Source organism: Ursus americanus, chromosome 6, assembly GCF_024610735.1.
Source record: "Ursus americanus isolate L20-20 chromosome 6, mUrsAme1.1.p, whole genome shotgun sequence".
Taxonomy (NCBI): domain Eukaryota; kingdom Metazoa; phylum Chordata; class Mammalia; order Carnivora; family Ursidae; genus Ursus; species Ursus americanus.
Window position 1 is genome coordinate 16,736,707 of NC_142132.1, and position 26,733 is coordinate 16,763,439.

Genomic DNA, 26,733 nt, shown 5'->3' on the forward strand with positions numbered 1-26,733 from the left:
TGCTATTTTTCTGTGTTCAGGGTAACACTGGAGAGGTTAAGGAAACAGGTCAGTCTGGGTTCATATTCCATTTACCTACTCACTTTCCCCATGACTTTACACAAGGTGCTAAACCTTCCCAAGACCCAGGGTCCTTGTTTATGAAATGAGAATAACAATCAACTTTTTCACCTGCAGTAGGCATTGGGTATATGACAATTAATAAAGGTAAGAATCCCTGTCCTTCCTCAGCTTGTCTTGCAGTAGATAGTGTTCAGGATTACCTGTCATAATCCATGCAATGCGCGTGGTAAGCATTCTAGACATGGCAGCTCTTTTCTATCTCGTTTTAAGGAGCCACTCTTTTGCTCTTAGACCTAGATCAGCCCCTCTGAGCCTGCCAGAGTCACCAAAATGCTGCTCAGATGGGAAGGGGAGAACACCCCCCAGGGACTTGAGTCTCCCTGGTCTCTGCTTTCAGTAGGCACCTACTTGGTGCAGTGGGCGGCAGTAAGCACCCAGCAGGGGTGGATCAGCGCTCCCCCACAGTAGTGGCCCTGGGGCATGGAGACGGTCAGTGGCAGCGAGGTCTGCAGGGATGCCTGCCACGGGTGCTTGCCCGCCGTGCTCTTAAAGCCTCCATAGATCCTCTTGACCTTCCTCTGTGTCATCTCAGTCCTCCCACACGAATCAAACCCTGGAAGCTTGGTCAGAGGTTCTGTGGGGCTTCCCTCTGGGTCAGCAATGTCTGTGGGACACAAGAAAGAAAAGTCACACTACTCATTTTCCTTCCAGGGCCTCAGAAGGAACCTGTCAGAGGTATGACACTGAGTCCAGCAGCCTAGCAAGCTTCGGAGTTAAGAGACTGCACTGATGCATACAAGGTGGGCATATAGTAGGTGCACAGTTAATATGTATTAACACATGGATTCCTATGAAGCAAGTCTATAGAATTAACAATGAAGATGTTGCTTTTTAGTTCTTATTTTGACATCTATACAAAAATGTGTGTGTAAATATGTAAACCCACCACTGGAGGAAGGGTTACTTGAGTTGATTTTTAAAGAATGGTTGGATATGGACAAAATCAGACTTGGGATGGAGTATTCTAGACAGAGCTGACCATGAGAGCAAAGGCACAGAATTGAAGCTATCCAGGGAGGTAATCCTGGGTAGAGACACGGATAGAGAGGTGGGTCAGAGAAGCCTGCCAGGAAGATTGTGAAGCTGGAATTCTGTCCAGGTTGCACCCTGAGAAGCTATGAAGTCTCAGCCAATGTTTGATCACCACTGTATACTGAAGACCTGACATAGTACCTGGAACATAGTGAGCAATCCATAAGTATTTGCTGAGTGCACTGACTGGGAGTAAGGAAACATGAGTTTATAGCTGGATCACTGGCCTCAGTTTACAAAGGTATCCAGGCTTGCTAGACATCCTGAAAGGGGAGCAGAGGATTGGGCATTTGGGTTTCTACTGGGATGGCAATCGGAAAAACAGGTGTGCCGGGTGAACAGGGCTGGAAGAAATGGGATGACAGGACCATCTATCTATTGACCTGTAGCCTCACCATTACTGGGGTTTCTGGACAGCCATGGTCTTACCTAGGGCTGAGCAAGCTGAAATATCACAGTACTCCCATTTCACCTTTGCATTGTTTGCTTTAATGAAACACCAGGGCTTTTTGTCTCCATCTGGGTTTCTAAAATGAAAATAGAAAATAACCCATGGTCAAGGCTTGGTGAAGCCACTGAACTTCATCAAAGGACATTTGGATAAGAAAGTACCAAGTTCCTGTGTTCCCCTGGGGGCCACATTCCATTTCATTCCTCTAACAGGTTAACAAACCCTGGCACGTAAGTGTTTTTGGCAAAACCTTAACTTGCAGAGGAAAATCCCAATGACCAGAAAATAGTTAACAAGCCTTGTGCCGGATCCATGGGACATATCAAAGTGTTTGTAGGAAAAGAAATGAGATCCCTGTTGAAGATTCTCCTTTGCCAAGAAAGTGAAATAGCCACAGATGCATGGTGAGAGGAGGGCTCCTCTGCCCAGACCTTCAAATTCCATGTGTGGTTATTCTCTAAGGAAGTCTGCCATGGGCATCACCCTGAAAACCCTTCCACGAAAGGAAAAGCTCAAAGTGAGTGAAAGTGGGAGGTAACTTGCATTTCGTGCAAGGGAAGTCCTCTGGCTTAATGGAACCACTTTAAACCCATACAAAAAATTCCTGCCCCTTATATGCAGATGATATGTGTCCTCGGCCTTAGTTACAGCACTGGAGGAAGCCAACAGTGTATTCTGGAGGCAGCAGAAGGAGATGAAGGTAGCTAGTCATCACCAGGGATAGAAATGGCATTATCCTGACATGGAAAAACCTGAACGTCCTTGTGGCAGAGATCGCAATGTTCACCAGACATTCCATTTTATCCTCTATATCTCTCCCTTGAACTTAAGCAGGATGGCATGACTATTTCTGGCCAATGAAATATGTGGGCAGAAGTGATGTGTCCCTTCTAGGTTTAGGTGATGAAAAACTCATGCTCCATTTTTGAGTCTCTCCTTGCCTTTCCTGGGTATTTGAGTCACTTTGTGGAGCTAAGTTACCCTCATTCCCCAACCCACACGACACATGCAGCCACAGTGAAAATTAAACCCTGAGGTATTCAAGCCACTGGGATCTGGGGGCTATTTGTTATAGCAGCACACCCTAGCCTATCCTGTGTAGGAAAACCTTCCTAGAAAGAAAGCTGATGAGTTTCAGTGATCCACACCCCCCCCCAATTTCTAAGTTGGCCCAGGGACACTAGGAGCAGGGCAAAGGGACAGACAAACCCTTACACTAAAAAGTACCCAAGGGGTGCTTCTTCATGGGGAAGAAGGTAGGTTTTACCTGCAGAAGTTGTGCTCCCCAAGCCCGTGGGTCTCAGCATCTTCCATGAACACGTTGTAATTCTCCTGCAAGAGTAGGTGGGAGTTCCAGTAAAGGCATGAGTGTTGCTCGACTGTCTTACTCACTTTCCCTCGGTAAGAGTAGCCATCACCAACGTAGCAGTCATCAGGACCTTGGAGAGAGCAGGCAGGAACACAGGAACTGAGAGGGACTGGCATGCAGCTCCTGAAAAGGACCTGGCAGGTGTGATCAGGTGGGGAGAGGAACCGGTTCTGAATATTGTTCACCCTGAGATTCCACCATGAATTCCAGAAAGGAAGTGGCTTGTATATGTCACATTCAGCCCAGCTTAAAAACATGAAACATGGTGGTTGTGGGTAGATGGAACTTAGTTTTTTAATTTTGGCTCACACAAGGGCTGGTGGCCTGTGGGTTGAGGCCCAGAGAGGCCCAGGTGTGTTTGATTTGCCTGCCCTACATCCCAGTTTATGACTTTATTTACACGGAGCCAGGAGCACCCTATGCCCTTAGGTTATAAGGCAGAGGCAACAGTAGAGCTTGGGAATCCTGACGTGAATCCCATTCTGGGAACAAAACCCAAACATAAAAGGATCCCATAGTCCTTACTGTGGCCCCAAGTTTCTGTTGAAGTGGAGGTAGAGACCCATACCTATTTCACAGAATCTCCCCTTGAACTGGTCAGGGCAGGTACAAGTGAACTTGGTTCTCCGCCTGTGCCTGGAGCAGATGCCGCCATTTTGGCAGGGATTTGGCCTACACACAGGAACCGCTGTGAACACAGGAAATGGGGCCAGGAAGGCTTTTCAGAAGGAGTTGTGGTTACATCGGAGATGATGAGGAGATATCGGTGGCACTCTTCTGGTGCCCACCCTTTCACAAAAGTTGTGTTACCAAAGAGGAAAGCAGACCCACTGACGCTCTAGCAAACGTACACATGAACCTTAAGAACATAAACAAACATGGGTGAGGCAATATGATGGAGGCCATGCAAAGGAGAACATATTAAGTAGATGGCTAGCTCAGTAAGGAATAAGAGGTGTAGACTGAGCAGGAACCTGGCGGCCAGTCTGAGCTGCGTTGAAACCTGCCTCTGCCCCTTGATAGCTGCGTGACTGAAAGCAAGTTAGTTAACTTCTCTGAACTTCAGTTCCTTCATCTGTAAAGCTCTTTCTTATGGTATTTTTGGAAGAATGAAAGAAAAAATGTAAATCTCTTGGGACAACGCCTGACTCATACCAGTGACTAAGTACAGATTTAATCTCCTATATGGCCCATTCCAGGAATAGACCAGGGCTTACTTCTTGGAGGAAAAGAGTTTCATGATTATTCTTTTTGGATGAGAGGGGACACAGGTTAGTCAATTCCCCCTAGACTCTCCAGGGGTGATGTATTTTATTTTTTTCAAGATTTTATTTTTAAGTAATCTCTACACCTGATGTGGGGCTCGAACTCACAACCCCAAAAATCAAGAGTTGAATGCTGTACTGACTGAGCCAGCCAGGCGCTGCGGGATGATACATTTTAAAAAGTCCTAGTTAAATGGGTCATCTTGGATGCCACTAAAACATCAGAGATATCTGGACTTCTACACAATAGGTTGCAGACGTCCTCGGCACAAGCCAGAAAGAGAAAACCTAGCATAGAAGGGGCCTCCAGCACTTACCCGTGGAGCAGTCTGGACCCCTGTAAGGGTGTTTACAGGCGCAGCGGTAATAGGGAGGACTCTGGGTAATGAGACATTCGCCCCGGTCACATGGGTTGTTCTTGCACTTGTTTTGCACTGTAGGAGATCCATTGAGAAGTAAGCGACATGATTTGGGGACACATTTTACTTACTGGGGTACCTGCACAATACAATGTTTGGGGGTGGTGAGAGCGACTGACAGAGCGCATGCCCTTGTCTGTGGTCCTGAAATACCATGCTACTCCTGGACCAAAAAAAAATAAATAAAAAGTTTGTTTTTTTTAAAATAAATCCTTGGGTCATGGATGATTGCAGCCCAGTTCCCTCCAGGGCTCATATTCTTTTTTACTCTATCTTTGTAAAAAACCTGGATAATTTTTACACCTTCAACAAACAAAGCTGCAATTTGAGTTTCTCTGCTTTGTAGTTGATTTTATATTTCATTTACAATTTTGCTGTTCTTTGGGGAAGTTGAGGGATGAGCCCAGATACTATGTTAATGCCTGATACCCCAAACCATCCTGACACATTTATTGAAGGACTGACAGCACTGAAAATGGAAGGAAGGGGTGAAGAGGGCACAAACAAAAGAAGGTAACCATAAAGCCCTATTTAAAGATCCTCACTGCCTCCCTCACCCCAGTTAGATGGTCACTAGATGGAACAAAATCCACGTTCTCTCCAGGGGTGCAATTAGCCCACAAGAGTTCTGTATCTTCTCAACATGGCTTCATGTTATGCCCATAAGAGGTCACCGAGGCAGACATTGTTTTTATCAGAGTCTCCGTAAGTGAGGATGGCAGGAAGAAAGAGCATGGGGATGGGAGCCAGGCAGCAGGATGCTAATATCTGCTCTTCTCCTAACTAGCTGTGTGACCATGAGAAGGTTCTCTGTATCTCTGGGCTCCCTTTCTCTAACTGGGTTGGGCTTCATATGCCCTCACGTTCTTCCTTCCCTCTCATTTGAGAACAGTATTTCTCTGTTGTAATTAGTCTAAACACTCAAAGCAAAAAGTCCTGAGTGTAGAATACATCAGAGTCCAGCTCTTATCTCCTCTTAGCCTCAGTGTTCCCATCTATAGAATGGACATACCCATCTAGCCAATATGCATGGGTGAGGATTCAATGAGATGCTGCTTGTTTTCATGCTGAGGAGTCCATTATAGATGATACAATATGTATGATTATAACCCTTTCCATGAATCATTCAGCCCTTTTTACCCCCTTGAGTTGGAGGAGGAACTGCCTCTTGTTCAACTCAGAGGGAAGAAGGAATCCAGTGAAAGCGCACTCACCATTCTGACACCTGTTTCCAGAGAAAGGGGCTGGACAGCTGCATGTGAAGTTGTCCCCGCTGACAAGGCAGTCCCCGCCATGTTCACAGGGGTTGGACAGGCACGGATCTATGATACGTGGGCGGAAGTCAATGACCGCAATGAATAGCAGGGGAGAAGCCCCTACTTGCTCATCAGATTTCAGTCTCCTACTCCGAATGAGAAAGTGAATGATGGGGAAAGGAGGAAACGTGAATTGCCCTGAAAGAGCAAGGAAAACTGCAGTCATAGGACCAGAGAGAGATTCAGGTTAGTAAGAGGACAGGCGAGAAGGAATCTCATTGAGTTTCTCATTGAGAAACTCCCCTTTTCCACCATCAGTGTTTTCTCCTCCCAGTCTCGCTGGGAGTGCCACGGGGTCTGCCTCTGATGCTGAAGGCATTTCATAAGCCTGAAGACCTCCCCTACTCCCAGTGCCCGGGGGTGGAGGTCAGGAGTGGGGAAAGAAAACCCACCCCTAATGAAACACAAGCTTTCTGAACATCAGGAAAGAAGACCAAAGGCAAGAGGGTGACAGAAGAATTGGCGGCGAGGAGGAAATGACCCAGTGGCCTTCATCTTTCTTCAACTACTTGTTCAGTTAGATTTTGTCATATTTCATCTGTGCCTTTGGCTTTTCATGGTTGTCTGAATGGATCTTCCCTTGGGGAATTCTTTATCCTTCTGTTCACACACATTGTTCTTTGGTTCAGGAACTAGGATCCCTGGGCCCAGCTCTTGTTTTGATGGTCCCTTCTGATGTTCCCCTGATGCCCTGTATCTTGGCCCTGCCTTCCAGGCCACTTCGCACAGTTACAGTTTTTATTCTAGCGGCTAAGTGCATTCCATTCCTTCTCCTGGCTTCGTCACATGGTTTTGCTTGGGCCCCACTTCTCATTTTTCCTTCTGTCCCATTGCTTGGGTTAAGAAGCCACAAAAACAAAACGAATGTAGAAGCACACGTGTGAGTGCACACACACACACACACACACACACACGCACATACCCATGCACACACATCAACAACGGTGGAAAGCTTCCCAGGAGTGTAAGGAGAAAGAAAAACACAGCAGAAGGGGAAGGGAAGTTTCAATGCCAAATTTGTGAAAGCTACAATCTGATGCTGAATGCTAACCCAGCCCCTTCTGCGTAATTAGGACCTACCTGTAATCAAAGCTGAGGAGTGATCTTGAACATGACTTTCACTCACCGTGTCAGGAGACCCAGATGATGATGCACTAACTTGTTGTGTGACCCTGGCTAAGTCAACTCCAGTCCTGGCCTCCTCACCTGCATCATCTGTCATTTGAGGGTGGGAGAGAGAGTCTCTAGCAACCTCCCCTGTCCTGCTAGTATATGATTGGAACTGAAAAAAGGCAGTCTAAGTCATTTATTCGATACTCAGTTTATGATGCCCGTCGGAGAGGAGAGAGAGGCACCTGCATATAGTCGCACACAAACTCTCTTCTAGCTGCTCTGGCCTCCTCCCAGGGGCCCCCCGAAGAGCGTTGGCACCTACCGTCCTCCGTATAGTACCAGTCCGGATTCTCCTGGTAGGCAGGAGTGTTAGTGCTGCTCTCTGCCTGGTCGTGTTCCTCGTAGCTATTCTCGTAGTAGTCAGGGGTCCAATCTGCAGAAGTGGGAAGAGGACGGAAGAAACCCTAATCATTAGACCTAAAGATTTCCAAATCCTGAAGGAAGACCCATGTGTCTTTCTAGCTCCCCAGCTGATGGGGTGGACAGAAGGGGTTAGGCATCGTGAGTTTTCATTTGGGGTGTGTTATGACCCAGCAAGGCAGTGTTGGCATTTGGCAGGGTCCAGAGCGCCTGATTGGAAATGGGGAGAAGTCAAGTGCTTGCTTTCCACTGACTGTGAGCTTGGACAAGTACTTGTATTCTCGGGGCCTCGGTTTGCTTATCTGTAAACAGCAGGAAAATGATTGGGGTCTAGAAGGTGTCCAAGGTCCTACACAAGAGGTGCCCATGGTCAGACCCAGTGTCACCTTGTTGGGAGCCTCTGTGAATAAACTTTCTCCCTGGGCCTTTATTAGTCACCTTAGCTTATGAAGTCAAGGAAACTCGTCACTTTCCTCTTGGTCACACCATCAAACTACTCTCATTCTATCTCAAGCATCATCCTAACAACTAGGATTGATTGAGCCTTTACTATGTACTGAGCCCTGTGCTAAGCATTGTACAGAGCTAATTTCACATGGCGAATAAATGGCAGGAAACGGACTAAGGCATTTGACCCCCATAAAACCCAGAAATTGCATCATCTCGACTGCGTCAGCTGTGGCCTCTTCCACTGCCTCTATTAATTCACACTTACCCTTGGAGAAAGGGGTCCAACCATCCCCATCACATACCCAGCCTACTATTTAGGACTCTCCCAAGGACAACGGAGAGAAGGTCATAGATTTGGCCCAGTGAGAGACGGGGCAGGGTGTGGCACTGCCCACACGTGTCAACCTCATGCTAGGCAGGTCCATGGGGAGAACAAGTGCATACGTGTAAGGCTGGGCTCGGGCTCTTTGTCATCTGGGGACTTAGAAGATGCTGGTAGCTCCATGGCTCGTGGAGAGCGTTTGGGATTTGAAGAAAGGTGGGCTGACTTTGCTTTCCGCGGCCGGCAGGAGTGTGGCAAGGCTGCAAGCTAAGTTTGTAAGGAAGCTGTCCGGAGATGCATATGGTAATGAGGCAGGAGCAAATGCAGTTAGGAGACTTGCAAAGGCGCTCCCACGGAGCCGGCCGGTGGCTCGGAGCGTGGCACTTTCCCTCGGCCTGCTTATCAACCGCATTATCTCCCTCGTCTCTCAGTCATTCCCTTATAGTCTTTATCTCTTTGGCTTTTGAAAAATCGACTTTTGCACAATGGCTGTTTTATATTTCCCATTAAAATGGAACGATCTTTTTATTTCCTTTTTGAATACGCCAACTCTGGTTCCTTGCCAAAGTTTCACCTCATTTATCACAGTGTCAAGTCAAGACTCCCTTTGCTTGCTCATTATTTCTCGCGAGCTGCTTTTCCCCACTATGAAAATGCTCCCAGAGGAGGCCACCTTTCCAGGGACGAGGATCTAGGTTGAAGATAAGGCCATTGTCTTCCTGGAGCAAATAAAGTTTCTTTCCATCTAGCACGATAAAGCAGAGAAAGAGAGTAAGAAAGTGAGGGGAAAAAAACATTTTTCGGAGTTTGACATGAAAGATTTCAAACTGACATTTGGGAGAGACAATGGGCTGGTAATGAGCTGATTACATCATTTATTTATTTCTTTTTTGGTTTAGAGAATTTATTTTTGTTTTTCCAACAGGTGTTTATAGATAAGTGCCTTCAGAGCGCTCCCGTAATTTCTCCCATCCCTCCCACGGGTTGAAGGTCAGCTGGGCTAATCTCAGCTCGGCCATTAAGAATCATTCCCTTTGCAGATATTTGGAAACGGGGAAGGTTTTTACATAAATGGAATCGTGTGACTTTTCTAGGTGGCAGGGGATGGCTGAAATGTCTGCTGGAGGATTTTAACTGGAATCCAGCCTTGTTAACAAGGTCTGCTCAGCTCGCAGTGAAACTAGGCCTCACTAGGCATGTAGGCTTTGAGTCATGCTTCTACTAAACGAGGCAAAAAGGCTCCACTCTTCCCCGAGAGGCCCAGGGCCCTTACTGAAGGTGGAGAGAACCAACAGAGGCTCAGTGGCCCCAGGTCACCAGAAGCCAGCCAATTGGAGTTCTGGGCAAGGAAAGGCACCAAGCTCCTTTAGCTTTGGGGTGCCTGTCCCATGTTTTCGGAGTGCTTTATAGAAGGATTCCCAGCAAGGTTTCTCCGCCTCCAAATTTAAAGTTTATTTTGTCTTTTCTACGCTGTTGGCACTTAATCCCATTGTTTACCTAAGAAACGTGCGTTGTGCACCTACGATGGGCCAAGTATGACATCATGTTCTGGAAGGCACTGGGAATAATGGAGAGATGTACAGAAAAGAGTGGGATGTGGCCTCCAACACGGCGCTTCCAGGCCAGGGTGAGTGGGGGAAGAAAGCCAGCCCAGAAAGGAGGTGAGCGGGGAGTGGAGAGACAGGGGAGCTGGATGAGGTCACTTCACGTTCCACATTGGCGCTTTAGTGCCGTAGGAGCCAATCCGATGGGGGAAGATGGCCCCGACTTGCTCCCGTTCCCTGTCGCCTCATCTTTGGCAGTGAGACTTTGCAGCTCCTCCTACCAAGAGATGGAATTGATTTCTCCACCCCTTGGGTCTGAAGTGGCCTTGGGACTTGCTTTGACTACTAATAGCATGTGCTGGAAGGACAGTGTGCCAGCTCCAAGCCTGGGTCTCAACAAGTCTTGCCCACTTCCTCTCTCTCTCTTTCTCTCAGACCCCTGTGACTGCCATGTGTTCAAGTCTGGCCTATTCCATGGAGGATAAGAGAAAGTGTGGGGCGGCAGAAGGCCCAGCACTTCCAGTCAAGGCCTCAGGCACATGAGAGCCCAGCCAATCTATCCGCTGACGCCAGACACGTGAGGAGGCGCGGCCAACGTCCGCTGAGTCTGGTCCAGACCAGAGGAAATGTTCGACTGAACCGGGTCTAAATTGCCAACCCAAAGAATTGAGACGTTATTCTTATCCTATTAAGAATATTAACGGTCGAGGCCACTAAATTTAGGGTAGTATATTCTGCAGTAATAACGAATGAACACAGAGGGCTTGGCTGATACTGGGTTGCAGTGGGATAAGGATTTTAGATACTGCAGCGTTCCTCGGCGGCCCAGGGGGCTGTACAGCGTTCGGTTTCATGGCTGGAGCTCAGATGGCACCTCTTTCTTGTGGTTTATTATTCAACTTCGTCTATCTGATTATCCCCTCCAACTATTGGCGTCTTAAGAGCGAGGGCCATGTCTATTCTTCTTTGTACCCCTCAGACCCAGCACAGAGCCCAGTTAATGGCTGTGTTTAAGTGAGTTTTTCCCTCTGTGGTGGGGCCTCCCTTCCTTCTGACTGGCCAGCACACAGCAGGCACGGAGCTCGGCCAGCAAAGTTGGTATCTGCTTGGAGCAGAGGAAACAGGGAACTTAGGAGAGAAACTACGTGAGATCTGGGGCATAGGCATTTGGTGAAGAAAATGCCTGATGAGTTCTGTAGGGTCTAGAAATTTGTCCAAGTGCTTTCCTGCATCGAGAGGGATTACAGCCTGACGTAGAATTTGCCTCCATTGCTGGATTGGAAGAAAACATTCCAGGTCCAAATACAGGTTATTGGAGACTTTCTCTAGGCTGTAGAAAAGGAGAATGCTTTGGGTGAAGAATGCGAGCAGCTGTCTGGAGGATTTTATATCAGGTATAAAAAGAAATCCCTGTGGATTTGTCTGTTTATCAGAGTGTTTCTAGAACTTATCAGGAAGGATGGTGAGAGTATCCGGAGCTAACTCAAATCATCCCAATAACTGGTTATTATCTATTGAGAACTTTCTGTGTGCTGGACACTATACTAAATAAATGGGGTGGCACATAGTCTTAACCACGGAGAAACCCCGTGGCATAGGCATTCTTACTCCTATTTGACAGAAGTGGGAAAATGAGAGCAGGAGGAAGTGGCATCCAAACCCGGGTCTGCCTAATTCCAAGTCTGGTTTGCTTTTCTACTGGCCCAGGAGCCTCTTGTGGGTTTGTGTTTCGTGAAAGCTCCGCGGGTTTCAGCTTCCAGGAAGTAACACACGTCGAGAAATCTTTTTTTAGCACATGCTCCAAGTCCCTCAACCGGGATTACTGTGGTCTGTACCGGGGTCTCTCGGAAAAAGCTCAGAGCTTGTGCGATGGGGGCTCTGCAGCTGCTCTGGTTAAGGAACTTGCCAGATGTGCGGAACGGAAGAAAACTCTCTGGAATGCTGTCCCTGTTGGCGTCATCCATCACCGTGGCACAGACGGTTCCTCCGAGGGCCTCCCCCAAACCCCAGCCCTGTTGGCCTGTATTTGACGCTTCCAATCCGGCTGACAGGGCAAGCTCAGCGGAGACCCTCACTGGCAGGCGGCAGGACAGCTGATGGATGGGCTCAGCTTGTGCTGCTGGGCAGAGCCAAGCCAGCTTTGAAGAGGCATTTCCGCAGGCCCGTTGGCTGTCACGGCACCTGCTTTGGGGAGATGAGCAGAGTCTGGGCTGTTTGATGGCCATGTCCTCTGCCACCCATTGGGGACCGTGGCCTAGGTGCCTTCTGCTCCAGCAAAAACCCTCGCCATGCACTGTGTCCAGCCAGACGAGCTACAGAAACAGCTTGCCTGTGGACACGGCCGTGGTGTTTCCTTGGCCACACTGCTTTCTAAAGCCAGCTGGGATCTGACAAATTCCATCAAAGCACCACCCCCGTGTGCAATTAGAGCAGACACAGGCAGGGGCATTTTGAAAACCGAAACTGCTCTTTGCAGAAAGGCCCGGCTACTACGCCTCGCCCTGCTCCACAGCCAGAGGTTGACCGAACACCTCGAGACGGACTTGGGAGCCCAGGGATGGTGGCCTCCAGGATTCCTTCATCTACTCACCAAACTCTTGGTAGAAGCTATTGATAGAGTTCTTCTAGAGCCTAGAATTTCAGAATGTTAAATCCAGCACTCTCCACTCCCGACTAAATGGTTTTTCAGCTTGTGTTTAAATAACACCAGTGATGGAGTACTTGCTACCTCCCAAGAGCCCAACAGCCCATACAGATTTTTGGACGACTCTGATGGTGAGGAAGTTGCCCTGTTTGCAGACCAAATCTGATCCTATCGCTTCTAATCTCTTTCATTAAAGCTAAAAGCCTTATGAACACAGATAGTGAATCCTCCCTTTTCTGTGATCCATGTTCACTGGGACCACTGTTTCCAGTTGTTCAAGTTGTTCACTGCACAACTTCAGTGCCAGGGTATCAGAAACTCGTCGTCACTGTCGATGTCTTCTGCAATTTTCTGGAAGATGGCAGCACAGTGTCTTGAGGTAGAAACATCTCTTAATTTTCACAAAGTTGACCGCATGGACTAGGGGTGGGTCTGCTTTTCAAATCCTTGAAGAGAGCGAGGTTTCTGACTCTTTTATGCTCCTCGTCCACTGTGTGACCCCACAGTTCTGGAGCTCCGTCTTTCTGACACCTGGTGCCTGATTGGTGTGCGCTGAAGGCCGGGGAGGGGGCAGCTCTTCCCACCTCTTGGCTTTGCCACCCCCCCCACTGGACTCCACATGTGGATGCTGATGCGGGCTACTGGGAGGAGCCCCCCGATTCCTTCAAGGAACTAAATTATATGTTGTTGAATAGAACAGTCTCCTTTGCTCTGGGGAAAGACACAGACCCTCTCAAAACCCACATGCCATGCTCAATTCCACAAACATTCCCTGAGCTTAAGGGGTGGACGACGGTCAGACATCACCTGCCTTGAGCTAGCCCAAGTCTGTCTGTCCATCCGTGGCTTTGCTGCTGGAGAATATTGACCGCCACGTGGATTTTGACCAGTTGTTCCCTGTCCAAATAAGCCCTTGATCCAAAGTTTAGACGTGACTGCCCTCTCCATGTGCTGTCTCCCTGGCCCTGGGCCTTTGTGGGTGACCAGCACAGGTCACTGCCAGTGGGGGATGCCAGCCTTTGCCCTGATGGAGTTGTGCATGGAGTTTTCTCCCTTGGGCCTCAGAGCAGCGAAGGGAAACTTGGGCCCAGAGTCAGAGACCAAGATTGGATGATGGCAGAAGGAACAGCCCTGCTCGGCTTGGGCACAGCTGAGGGCACCGGGCAGGGGGGCTGTGGTGGGGGTGCAGGTGGGAGGCCACCGCAGGGGCAGGTCAGCCTGGGGACTGCCTGCGTGGCACAGCGTGGAGGACCTGGCTCCCCACCCAAGGAGTGGAGCGAGTGGGGGCCCAGGGCTGGCCTGCCGGGAGCCAGTAAGTGCCCAATGCCTCCCTCGCTTTGCGTTGGCCTTTTCATCTCCTGTCATCACTAATGGGCTATGTGACCTGCAGCCTCCCCTCCCAGGGCCTCAGTTTCCTTCTCTGTAAAACGATGGAATTTAACTGTATCAGCAATTTTGCCCTTGGGGTCCTGAGACGGGGGACCAGAGGTATCCACGGGCAACTCAAAATTTAGTCAAGCATGGTATATGTGCACAGAAGGACAAACACCGGGAGTGCATTTTTCTGGGAAAATTCTCGAAAGGGGTCTGCCACACGTCTGAACCATTTGAACCCTGAGCTTATGCCAACACTTACATGCGTGGGTCCCCTTTCTTCCATCCCAGAACCAGCCTGCAGTTTGTGAGGAGCCCCAGGGTGATCCACACACTCACCTGGGTCCGGGTCTATCAGTAAAGACATCAGGGAGAACTGAAAAAAACAAAAAAACAAACCAACACAGGGCTGAGCAAGGCTGAGTCAGCTGACTGGCCGGGCGCCTCCCTGAGCTCCCGCAGGCCAAGAGGAACTCCCCCGGGTCACGTGGGAGGACCAGGAGCGCTGGGTGCTCTGGGACGGCCGTAGCGGGGATGGGTGGGAGGGAGAGGGTGGGGCCTGTTTGGAGATGCTCCCTTCTTCCTGTGTGGGTTGAACATCCTCCTTGGTGCGGACGTGTGGTGCTTGTGCGTACCTGTTCCCACGCCGGGGCGCGGCCGCCCAGGTGTAGACAATCTCGTCAGGGACAGTGATGGGCACGGACTGAGCATCTCCTGTCTCCTGATTGTGTGTTGTTGCATCTCATTCTTTTTTATTTTTATTTATTATTATTTTTTTAAAGATTTTATTTATTTAGTTATTTGACAAAGAGAGAGAGCCAACCAGCGAGAGAGGGAACACAAGCAGGGGGAGTGGGAGAGGAAGATGCAGGCTCCCAGCAGAGGAGCCCGATGTGGGGCTCGATCCCAGGACTCTGGGATCATGTTCCTGAGCCAAAGGCAGAAGCTTAATGATTGAGCCACCCAGGCACCCCCGCATCTCCTTCTTATTAGTGCCCTACAAGGAGGCTCTTCTTAGCCCATTGACAGATGAGAAAATTGAGGCTCAGTGCTCACATAGTTGTGATAGAATTTGGATTCACACTCAAGTCTAGGTGATTGCCTTGGGTAACAGCCCCTTAGGCTGGGGAGGGACAGTTGCTTAAAACTATCCAGTGGCTTCCCAGGGTTCTTGGAATAAGATACAAACCCCTGCCACAAGCTATAAACCTCCTCCCATACCCCTCCCTTCCATTGCCCCTTACTGCTCTCCAGCCACACCTGGGTTCCAACTGGCACTAGCCAAGCTCCTCTCACCCCAGGGCCTTTGCACTTGCTCTTCCTTCTGCCTTGAAAGCTGTCTCTCATGACCATCACTAGGTCCCAGCTTAAATGTCATCTTCTCAAGGAGGCCTTCCTCAACTCCCCTATAGGTATGACCCTTCCCCCACTGTTTTGTCACTATATCTGTTCATTTCCTCCATAGTTCTTATTGCAACATGTAGTTTACATTTGTTTATCTGCATGTTATCTGCTTCTCACGTTGACTCTGTCCTCCAGATAGGCAAAGATCCCGTCTGTTTCATCACTGATGTATTACCCCATCCTGAGCATAGCGCTTAGCACATGACGATCCTTGGAGTTTTTGCTGAATAAATAAATAGTGTTATGAACTGTTCCTTTTAGAATGCAGTACTTACCGGAAAAAGAAAGTTTTACTCATTTAATAGCTAGAATATTTGCTTTTACTTAATTCAAGGGTCAGCAAACTCAGGCCCTTGGGGCCAAACCCGGAAGTGTGGTTTTATAAATTGAATTTGATTGGGACATAGCCATGCCCGTTTTTAAGCATTGTCTGAGACCTCTTTTGTGCTACACCGCCAAAGTCGTTGTGACAGAGACCAGACAGCCCCGAATATTTCCTATCTGGCACTTTACAGACAAAGTTTGCTGACCTCCGATTTAGAAAAGGAGGGTTCTAGCCCCTGACAGGTCTCCCTATGGGTCTTAGCCACCAAAAAGCTGCGGTCAATGTGGTCACCTTCCCAGTCCCCACATCAACCTTCCTCTCCCTGCCAGCGGAAGTTTTGATTTTGTTTTACTGTTGGCCTTTTAACCACTTTTGGGAATTAGGCAGATGGACAATAAATTAGAAAAGACAGGTAGAAAGAAAGAATGCAGCCTGACAGGATGTACGGAGCAGACGACATCAACAAATGGGATTCTTGACAAAAGTGCTTACCCTGCATCTACCCACGAGGAACATGACAGGTGCAAATTGAGGCCATTCAATGAAACAACCAGCCTTGACCCTACAAAAATGTCAGTGTCATGAAAGACAAAGAAGATGGGGAGGCTGTTTTTTATTAAATGAGACTAAAGAGACGTGACAACCAAACGCAGTGAGTGATGCTTGATTTAAAAAAGAAAAAAGCTATAAAGGACATTATGGGGGTAATTGGGAAACCTGAATATAGACTTATATTAGGGACTATTAGTGTGTCAACGTGGAACTTCTTGAGAATGATAATGGTATTGTGAATAGATCTATATGTATATTCGGTGTGTTATTCTTTCCACTTTCTGCAGATTTGACAAATTCTACCACAAACGGTTGAGGAGGGAGAGGGATGCAAAAGGTAAAGAGGCAGTTTGCTGTCTGCACTGTGCGTGCCCCATTTAATTGCCTCACGGTCCCCTGGCCTGGTGTCTGCAAAGAATGAGATGAGGGCTGAGCATTTTGTGTGGGAAGGGGGTTGATGTTGGGGAGCCTGACAGAGGAAGGGCAAGTTCAGGTCTCAGGGGTATTTCCGGGCCTGGGGGTTTGAATGGGGAGCGTCTAAAGTTGACCCCTCCAGGCTTGAGGGCCAGGGTGGTGCCAAAGGAGGGGCATGAGACAGCCCCAGGTGCCAACGTTACCCCTCCTGCCGACTCTGCCTTGATCCTGTCCTTTGCCCCGCCTCAGCTTCCCTCCAGGAAGCTTGTCTGGAGGGCGTGGCCTGTCCCTCTGTACCCGCATTTGCCCAGCCCAAAGGAGGTATCCACTAAATTCTCCCATTTGAACTGAATACAGTGAGCCTTGCCTGTCCACTGTAGGCCCCAAGAAATGGGCAGGACAGGAGAGAGGACTTTGAGGAACAGAATTCCTCAGGGCCCAGTGCAGAAAAGGCCCTCTGACACCTGTTCCCCGGGCCAGAGCCCCACATCTTAGCTCTGACCTGGACCAGGAGGGCCGGCCAGGTGCTGTGCCGCCTACAGCCAGCAGGTGGCAGACGTGCCCTTCCCAGGAGCTGGAGCGGCCGCTCTGAGGGAAACTGAACAAAAAGCGGGGCTGGGGGCCCTGCGGATCCTGCTGGCTCTCAGGGAGTCGGAAGCAGCTACCACCCAGCTGAGTAGCCTGGGCTGTGTGTCAGGGGGTCCCAGGGATCCGAAGCCGGCCCACTTATTTCGTGAATCACCGGGTCCACTGGCAGGGCCTGTAGTGAAATGTGGAAACGGGCCCCCAAACACAGGCTGGATATCTGGGGGACAGTGTGGGAGAGGCCAGGCCAGTAGCCCCGTATTTATGCCGGACATCTGCATCCTGACACTTAACCTGGGTCATGGGGCTGGGGGAATGAGCGGGCACAGTATTTGCCTCCTCTCATCCCATGGCATTGTGTTATCCATGGTGACGGGGAAATTAACTCCTACCCCTGGGACTTACACATCCGAGGAGGAAGACCCCTAACGCAAAAGAACAAGAAGAAGGAGGAGACAACTGTCATCTCAGTCGACAAGCATGAAGAGCTTACGGTAGGCTAAATGCTGTACATGCGTTTGGTCTCATTTATTGTACACAACAGTTGATCATTGAGGTTCTATGATTATGTCCATTTTACAGGTGAGCCAACAGATTTACAGAGATTAAGTTGCCCGAAGTAACTCAGCTGGCCAACTGCTGGAGCCAGGATGGAAAGGGGCCAGCCTTCCGTCAGGGTCCTTGGTCTTAATCTCCATTACGAGGAGGGCTGTGGGAGCCATGGCAGGCATTCCCTGGAATGGAAGAATGGAGAAGGAAACAGAAGAGCTTCCTAATTCTAAGAGAGGCACGGCCTGGAACTGGGTGACAAGATCAGACCCCTGTCCTTGGAAAGCTTTATGAAAGGCCTGTCCAGACTAGCCCAGGCCTGGCAGGACACAGAGAGGACCACTGGGCACCAGGGACAGCCGTGGAAGGTACAAAAGTGAGCTCCAGCCGCGGCCGGTCCACTGTGGTTAACGCCTCCCAACACACGTCTCCATCCAGGTCCAGGGGCGTGCCAGCCACTGCCTGCTTCTTCCACCGCTTGTCGTCCTCATCTCAGCAGGGCTAAAATAGGAGCTTCTAGTATCTTCTAGTGTCTTCTAGGCTAAGGTTGGTCAGGTGGAAAGACAGGGCAGAGAGAAAGATACTGTCTCGGAGTCTTACTGATTTACAATGTAATCTCCTTGGGGGTCAAGAGCATTGAGGTCTAATCGTGTTTTGTCCTCTCTTTAATGTAGTTTAATCTTTTTCTAGATTATTTCAATTCTGGTTCTTCCTCTACCTTTCAGAATTCTAAATCTTCTGGAAAACAAACTGAAAGGCAGAGGCTAAAACTCTGAGTTGATGAGCCCCAGGCTTAGGAAGCAGAAGAGGGGAGATGGAGAGCTAGACCTGTCCCTTGGGGCCAGAAGCTTGGCTTAGCATGAACCAACAACAGAAAAACCTTTCTCCTGGTAAGTAAAAAATGGGGACTCTAATCCCACCATCCCTTCCTTCTCGGATGGTCTACCACGACCTGGTGGTAGATCAACGTGGAAGAATTTCATTCCTTCCGAGGGCAGCTGGGTGGGAGAGAAGTCTGCCCCAGGGCCAGGTGAGGCCGCAGCCACAGGGCTGGAAGGCGGGCCAGAGACAAGAGCGCACAGTTCAGGAGGCCAGTCCTCACTGTTGAACAAAGAGCTCAAGGTCAGGGTGAGAGGTGGTGATGGTGACAGAGGACAGAGGTTGTCAGGGTTCCGGTCACCAGCCCAAGTATTGCCCCATCCATCCCTGCCCTGTGGTTCCTGCTTCAGACAAACTAGGTGATGAAATGAACAGCTGAGCAAAGCCACTTAGTCCTTTTTGGAAAAACAAACAAACAAACAAACAAACAAATAAACAACTGTGATAAAATACACTAACACAGTACTTTTTAACTTTAACCATTCAGTGGTTAACTTTAACCATTAGCCACGTTCCCATTGTTGTGTCACTGTCCCCATTACCTTTACCCAAAACTTTCTCATCATCCCCAACAGAAAGTCTGTGGTCATTACACAACAACTCTTTCCTCCCTGCCCCCAGCCAAGGTGCACTCTCTTTTCTGTCTCTAAATTTGCCTATTCTTGGTACTTCATATGTGTGGAATCACCATATCTGTCCTTCTGTGACTGGATTTATTTCACGAGGCACAACGTTCTCAAGGTTTATCTGTGTTGTTAGCGTATATCGAAATTTCATTCCTTCGAAGGCTGAGTCGGATTCATTGTATATCCATTTTGTTCATCCCTTTATGTGTTGAGGGCCACTTGGGTTTGTCTTTGGCTATTGTGAGTAAGCTGCTGGGAACACTGGTGTCCAGAAAGCTTCCAGGCCCTGCTTGCCATCCTTTTGGGTTAAACCTAGGAGTGCAATTTTCTGGGTCCCAGGATAGTTCTATGTTTAACTTTCTGAGAAACCACCATCCTTGTTTCCCACAGTGGCCATGCCATTTTACATTCCCACCAGCCCCGCATGAGGGCTCCCATTTCTCCGCATCCTCACCGACCCTGGTTACTTCCCATTTTAAGAAGTTCTAGCCATCCTAATAGGTGGCAAAGTGGAGCCACTCGGTCCTTTTTTAGTCACAAGGAGTCTTGCCTTTCCTGCTTTAGCACAGAAGCTACACGATGCTGTCTCAGGATTGTCAGGTTCACTGTGGCTTTGCTTTCATCTGAAGCTTGGGGCAGGGAGGCAAGGCTCTAAGGGGGAGACATGGAGGCCACAGCAGACAGCACTGGCCGGTGGCCTGTGTGGGTGGTTTCCTTTCAGGAGCCTGGGCGACGCAGGTCCATAGCGAGCAACAGGGGTGAATTGGGGAGAGAGGAGTGGGTCTAGAGCCTTCACGTACGGAGGAGGAAGCTAAGGCCGGGGGGCTGTGTGCGTGTGTAGTAGTCCTGTGAGGCCTGAGCTGACTGGGGGGGGAGGGAGGACTTGAGACCAGACCTCCTGCGCGGAAGTCAGCCCCCTGTGCCTGGCTGAGAGACACTCTCTCTAGCTTCTCTGCTTTCCGGCTCAGAGCTTTAGGGCCCACTCAGAGGCCCGTCCCGGTAAGTGGGGGCTGGACCACAGCTTCCTGGGACAAGCAGAGAGGGGGCAGGGCGGAGGGAAGAGCTCCGTGGCCGCTGTCCTTCCTTGCTGGAGAGCTGGATGAGAATTCAGATTCTTGGGCCCTACCAGCAGAGGCTGGGTGTCCATGGGTCCTGGAGCGGGCCCAGGACGTGAACTTTCAGCCAGTTCCCAGCTGACTTTACCCTCAGTCTCGCTTTGATGGACCTGCCTTAGGCGTGAAGCTCCTGGCCAAGGAGACTGTGGGCTGATCTTTGCTGCTGCGCAAGGTGTTGGATCTCCCTATGCCTCAGTTTCCCCCATTGTAAAAGTGAAAATGTCCTTGCCCTGATGTTTTATTCGAGGAGATGTAGCTGCTCGTGGGGAGTGTAGCATTTGCAAAGGATTGGGGAGGATTGAAGGTTAGGGCGTAAGGTCAATCCAGGATGGTGAGATTAGATACAAACACTCCTTTCTGCATATGATAATGCAGTTGGAAGGCCCTTGGAAAGGCAAATAAACAAATAAAACGGAAGAGTAGGATGGGTCTGAGGCCTGCCACATGGACGTAATCCCCCACGTTAACCTTGGCCAGTTGGCCTCAGCAAACAGCCCAGGGGCTCAGAAAAGTAACTTCCCACTGATGGGAACCCAGTCCATCCCCGAGGCTGTGCTTTCGTTAATGTGGAACCGGGGATCCCCAAGCTGATTCGGGTGGTGCTTGGCCAAGGCGTGACATCAAACACAGCATGAGGCGGTCACTCCCTTCCCGATTTTACTGTCAACCCTTCCAAACCCATCACAAAGAAAAGCTCGGAGGAGCTGGCAAGTCTCTATCCTCTCCCGCTCTTCCTAGTTTCCCCTTCCCACAAGGAGAAAGCAGGCTTCAAGCTGTAAGCATCTGCGTGACAAGTGTAGCCAGTTAGAATTCAATGACATCATTTTCTGTGATTTTTTTTTCCATTTATAGTAGGGACAGTTTCCTTTAAAAATAAATCTATTGAGATAGAGAAAAGACAAGTATGTTTAAGGAACATATTGAGAAACTGGCTTGGGTTTTAGCAAGATTTCATTCATGAGTGAGGTTTGAAAACACTGAACTGATTGGTTAGCTATCTGGCAAGCCTCGATGGTTCTGGCGTGAGAAAGAAAAACTTTAGGGACTGTGGAAGTTGCTCCATGTAGGAGTAACTTTGTCTCCTCCCTGAAGCTGGAGTCTGAGACGTTGCCTCTTCTGACGCCTTCCACGCCACATTGAACCTTCTCCTTTGTTCTTGGGTAGCACCTGGCATTGCCAACCTCCAGCACAGTGGTCATGAGCTTGGAGCTGGGATTGGGCAGACCCGGGTTTGAATCCCGGCTCTGTGACACCCCCCCCCCCCGTCTGCAGCAGATTATTGAACTTTTCTATAGCTTAGTCTCTTGTTTGTCAAATGAGGATGACATGGTCCCTAACTAGTGGGGCTGTTGGGAAACTTGAATGAGGTCATAAACTTCAGGCACACAGTACATATGGTAGAGACTTAATAAACTTAATAAATGGTTGCCACTATGATTATGATTATTAGCCACTGTTATCAATGAGTTGGAGTTCCTTTCTTTCTTTCCTTCCTTCTTTTTTTCTCTTTCTTTCTTCCTTTTTTCTTCTCTTCTCTTTTCTTTTCTTTCTTTTCTCTTTTTTTCTTTTCTTTTCTTTTCTTTTCTTTTCTTTTCTTTTCTTTTGTGTGGGCGTGATTGAGGAGGGCTCACTAAGCATAAACTCTTCCTGGCATTTGTTTGTCGGGTCAGAGGCACGTCACACCTACCCCCACCCCTTCATTTTTCCTGGGATCCTTGCCAGGTCCTAAGCCAGAAAACCTTGTTATATTAATTATGAAGAAAAGCATGTTTTATTTAAAATCCCGGCTGCCGAATATTCCGCCGTGCTGTTTCTCTGTGACAGCAGCATCGCTTTTGCATTTAGGGAACCCTAATGAATTTAAAATATAAATATATCTTTGCCTATATACACATGCAGTTTCCTGCGACCTGATTTCCCTAAATACCAGTGCACGCCGCCGAAGCTAATGAGTTGGAATTGTGCTTTGGATCAGTTTTAAAAAAAAAAAAATGTATGAGAAGTCGCAGTGAAATTCAGTCCCTTTCTTTTCCGTAAGATGCTGTGTGGTTTCCAGCAAGAGGGAGGGATGTCCCTCCTGGGTGTGAAAGAGACTTGGACATTCTGGAACATTGAGGCTTAGAAAGGGGTGGCTTGTATCTTCCCATCAAAGGCCTGGTTTAGTCCTGGGGGGGGAGGGGCATGAGATTTGGATGCTCAAATTAATCAGACATTGAATCCAGTTACTCGATCATCCAAAACTGGCTCCAGTCCTTCAGCATCCACACTGTTTCTCGTCATAACAGAGAAGCCGGGCTCTCTCTTGTTTCTCTCTCTCTCCCCAAGCTAGGACCCGGCAGATAATGTACATCTGTCAAGCAAAAGGGAGTCAACAGTAGAAAGTGGTAGGGCCTGTGGACTGGGGGGCTTGAGTTCCTTCTAGAAATGAGGGCAATAGCCCCTCAGCCGGTTGGTGCCAAGTAGGAATGTGAGCCCCACGTTACTAGAATGTCTGGTTTTCAAGAGAAGCTGGGCATTTGTGTTTCCATGTGAAATGTTCTGATTTGCAAATGTTGCCAAGCAATTGAACGGAAATTAAAATTGTCTTAGGCTGACCTTCTACCCACCAAATAAAACTCGGACTGTGAGTGGAATATACCCCAAGCTGCCAATTTGCAGGCTCTGGCCTATTCAAAATTTTCTGCTCTGCTGGGAGGATGCTAGAGTTCTAGAGTTCTTAGGTCTAAACTCTAGGGTTTAAAAAGTCCAGAAGTAGGAGCAAACGCATTGGAGAGAGGAGGAGCCATTGTCTTCTGTCCTCTCTGGCGACGGGCCGAGCTAAGTAGGGCAGGCCTGAACAAACCTTGTCCTCTGGCTCCTGACCCTGGAAGAGGTCAAATTCCATTATGGCTGAGCCCAGCAGGACCCCCAAATCACCCAAGGCCCACAGCAAGGAGAGATTTCTGAGGGATGGCAGTGCCCTTCCTTCACACAGTTCCTGTCATGGGGAAGGAGTCGGGCAGACATGGGCCTCAATCCTGGCTGGGAAGTTAGTTTAACAACTCTAGGTCTGTTTCTCACCCACAAAATGGGGACAACCATACAAGGCTGTGCTGGGGACAGGTGTTCATTAAGGAAAACCAAATCTAGCCCCAGCCAGAAAGTCCCCATGGATGAATTGCTGGTGTTAAGGGCAATCATATTTGACCTGTAACTCTTTGGATCATGGATAGCCGAATAAAAATCTACGTTAGATATGAGCGCAGAGGGAAGGCATTATAAGGTTTGCTGCATGACCTAAATTCATGGGAGAGTGTCCATACATCCTTCCAAAGGATAGTGATCACAGACCCTGTGACTGCTTTTCTCCAAAGTTCCGGAGACACATGGAGCCCGTTATACCCCAACCAGCAAACACACCCCTGGTCTAAGAGCTTCCTGTTCCTGCACAAAGGACCATGCCCTTGAAGTTCTGCGGGCAGAAGAAATCTCATCTTTACCCAGGGTCCAGGCAAAAGACCTGGTCCAGAGAGTGGACAGCAGCCCATAGTCTAGAGCTCAGCTCTGCACTTCCTAGGGGTATGACTTGAGGCCAAGCTGTCCATCTTCTCACCTGTGAAATGGGAGCCCTCGCAGTACCTCCTTCTCATGGTCCTTCCCGAGATGAACTGATCCACCGAACACACAGCCTGGCTCGCAGGCTTATTAAAGGACAGCAGTTGCTTATCATTTTTAGCTATGTGGGGTGGGAGAGGCTGCCCAGCCCATCTGGCGGTGTGGCTTCCTCCCCCTGATGATGCCCCTGAACTCTCCAAAGCATCTGAGCAAGTTGGCCGCTTTCCCCTGGACGTCTGTGGCCCGGCCTGTGGAACGCAAGCCGCCTTCCCGACCACCTGTCTGGCACACATCTGGGGTAAGAAAACATTCCAAAGCCCTGAATCCTCTCTCTGGAACTGACTAAGCTCATTGCCTGAAGGCTATCTCTCATATTTTCTCTTTTATCCATTATTGACTTATAATTTCATTGCTAACCCTAAAAATTCACTGGGGCTTGCAAAAAAAGGGATTTTTGGGGACCATTATCATTTTGTGAACTTCAAACAGACTGCATCAACTCTCTCCTTGACTGCAAACTTTAGGCTCTAATTCTTTCCGACTGGTACTTTCTCTGGGCCCCTTGTGGGCCTCTGATAATTTCCACCTCTTCCTCTAGACCTGTGCTATTTCTGCTGGGTCTCTGCCCCAGACGTCCCCAAACAATCAAATGAGGTAGGTGCTTGAAAACGTGTAATTGCAACCCCAGCACACATATACAAGTCATCATCGGAAAAGAAAACTCTCTCAGAGGTGGGACACTTGACAGGTTAATATGGGGCTAAGGGAGGTGTCTGAGGACAGTTTACCGAAAGGGAAGGAGAAGCTCTTGTTTTTAAAGTATCTGATCAGAAAACCTGAAACCGAATCTGCTTTCTACATGAAAATCTCTATGAGTAAAATGGGAAATAAAAGGCAAAGATATTTCATAAGATAAAGAGGGTGTGACTGTTAATTCAGTTCCCATGCCTTGCCCCTTCTCTACCCACCCCTACCCCCACACACAAAGGGGTACATTCTCTGATTTTTATAGAGAAGTCGTGTTCATTCTAGAAATTTTAAGGGAAAAGAGCTAACATTTATTGAAAGCCAATGCATCGCCTCATTCAATCAGCCGTGGCCCTCCCCAGATCTGTGAGAGATTATCACTTGGTTTGCAGTAGAGGAAACTGAGGCTCTGAGAGATTATGTCGCTTGCCCAATATTCCACAGCTAGAAGGTGGCAAAGCTGTGACTCGAGGCACTGGCTCCCAAACCCACACTCATGCCTCAACCACATCCGGTAGGGCACTCCAGGAGGCTCTGTTTCTGTTGATGGCCCCTCTCCTGGGCCCACAGAGATCCAGCGAATACTCCGGGACCACAACGGCACAGAGCAGGAGCCAACATCTCCTCTACCCCCTGCTCCCAAATACCTAGCATCCCCATGCAAGACCCTTGGATGGCATTGCCTTTCCCTACTCATCACCACCTCCCTTCAGCCCGTTTCCCCTCCCTGCCCCATCTACTAGGGTCCTGTGAAAAGGGAGAAACAGTATTACCCACAAAGCTTTCTCCAAAACGAATCCATCTAAGTAAACCTGTTGCCAGGATCATATGCAACCAGCAGGATTCTCCTCTAGAGCCAGATCACAGGGGATCCTACCCTAGTGTGGCCTGAAATGGCTAGAAAACCGTGTAGGTCTATCAACGGGTCTAAGGAGAGTCGGTAGCTTTCAAAGGCTTCTCAAAGGGTTCTCTAAGATCCGTGCCAGATCACCGCCCACTGTCTTAGCAGATTTTCTTGCCCCAGTCCCTTTAGTTGGAAGGTGCTCATGGAGACTCTGCTCCAAGAGGGCTCAAGTCAGTTGCATGGCCTAATGGAAAGGGTCACTCAAGAGCAGCCAACATTGCAGGTGTGCGCTGACTCTTACGATCGGCCGTATCCCACATGGCCACACCAGCCCTTCACAACTGAAGTTTCTAGTCACTCCTGGCCCAGCTGCTTTGCTCCTTCTCATAACCTCAGTCTCTCAACTACAGACATTTGAAAAGAACACTTACCCCGATGGCTGTCTTTCCCGCCAGAACCATTAACAGCAGAATATGGAGATCGGACATTCTGGCGAGCGTCTCTGCTGTTCAAGAACTCTTGTGTTGCCCAACGCACAATTTCTTTTGTTGTCTATGCCCTCAGGGTGGGAAAATGTCAGTCTCCAAGGATTCAGGAACAAATGAAGAGGATGCCAATTATTAACTAGGCATCAAATACTGTTTAATGTTTAATGTTTTGCAAACCAACTATCTTGATTAAACAAATGGTAACTTTGGAGCTAGGCTGAGTCATGGGGTGGTTTCTTCTCTGGGGAGAAAGTCTCCAAAGAAAGTGGCAGAGTTCAAGAGCCCCGGCCCCTGGGTGCACGCGGGGGGCTGCTGAGGGTTCAGTGCAGAAGGTGCGAGAGTTAACCACCGTCCCAGTCGCAGGATGAAAGCCCCAGTTTGGGGAAGGCTTCTGCCACGGGCCTTGGCCATTGCTGATTCAGACAGAATGTTAACAGAGTTCTGACTCATCAAATCTCAAACAGAATTAAGGCATGGATGGGCTCCTAATAACATCACACTTTCTATTCATGAAAGATAAAGGATGCAAAACTGCTATTGACAAACATTGATTCTGGGCCCTTTGAAGAATTGCCCATGGTTGCTTGTTGGCTTCAAAAGTTTTCTTTTAAATCTCATTACATAAGGTTTTTATTTTTAATTATTTTTTTTCCTTTCATTGGAGTCTTTCTTTGATCAAGAGGGTGAAGAAACCACGACGCTCATATTTGGGGCCTCGTTCACTCTGTTCCTTATTTAGCGACACTGGTTACAGGGACGGCTATATAAA

At 48.8% G+C, this 26,733-nt stretch overlaps 1 protein-coding gene across 1 annotated transcript in view; it reads right to left on the reverse strand.

Moving 5' to 3' along the window:
- HABP2 (hyaluronan binding protein 2) overlaps positions 1 to 26,066 on the reverse strand; it is a 31,234-nt gene extending 5,168 nt beyond the window's left edge. Inside the window, exons 1-9 of the mRNA XM_045803178.2 lie at positions 25,908 to 26,066; positions 14,182 to 14,218; positions 7,411 to 7,521; positions 5,874 to 5,981; positions 4,558 to 4,674; positions 3,544 to 3,663; positions 2,874 to 3,045; positions 1,585 to 1,682; positions 472 to 727 (exon numbers count right to left, since the gene is read on the reverse strand). Coding sequence (XP_045659134.1) covers positions 472 to 727; positions 1,585 to 1,682; positions 2,874 to 3,045; positions 3,544 to 3,663; positions 4,558 to 4,674; positions 5,874 to 5,981; positions 7,411 to 7,521; positions 14,182 to 14,218; positions 25,908 to 25,964 — 1,076 coding nt within the window. The 5' untranslated portion in view covers positions 25,965 to 26,066. The remainder of the gene's footprint in view (positions 1 to 471; positions 728 to 1,584; positions 1,683 to 2,873; positions 3,046 to 3,543; positions 3,664 to 4,557; positions 4,675 to 5,873; positions 5,982 to 7,410; positions 7,522 to 14,181; positions 14,219 to 25,907) is intronic.
- Positions 26,067 to 26,733: the final 667 nt, after the last annotated feature.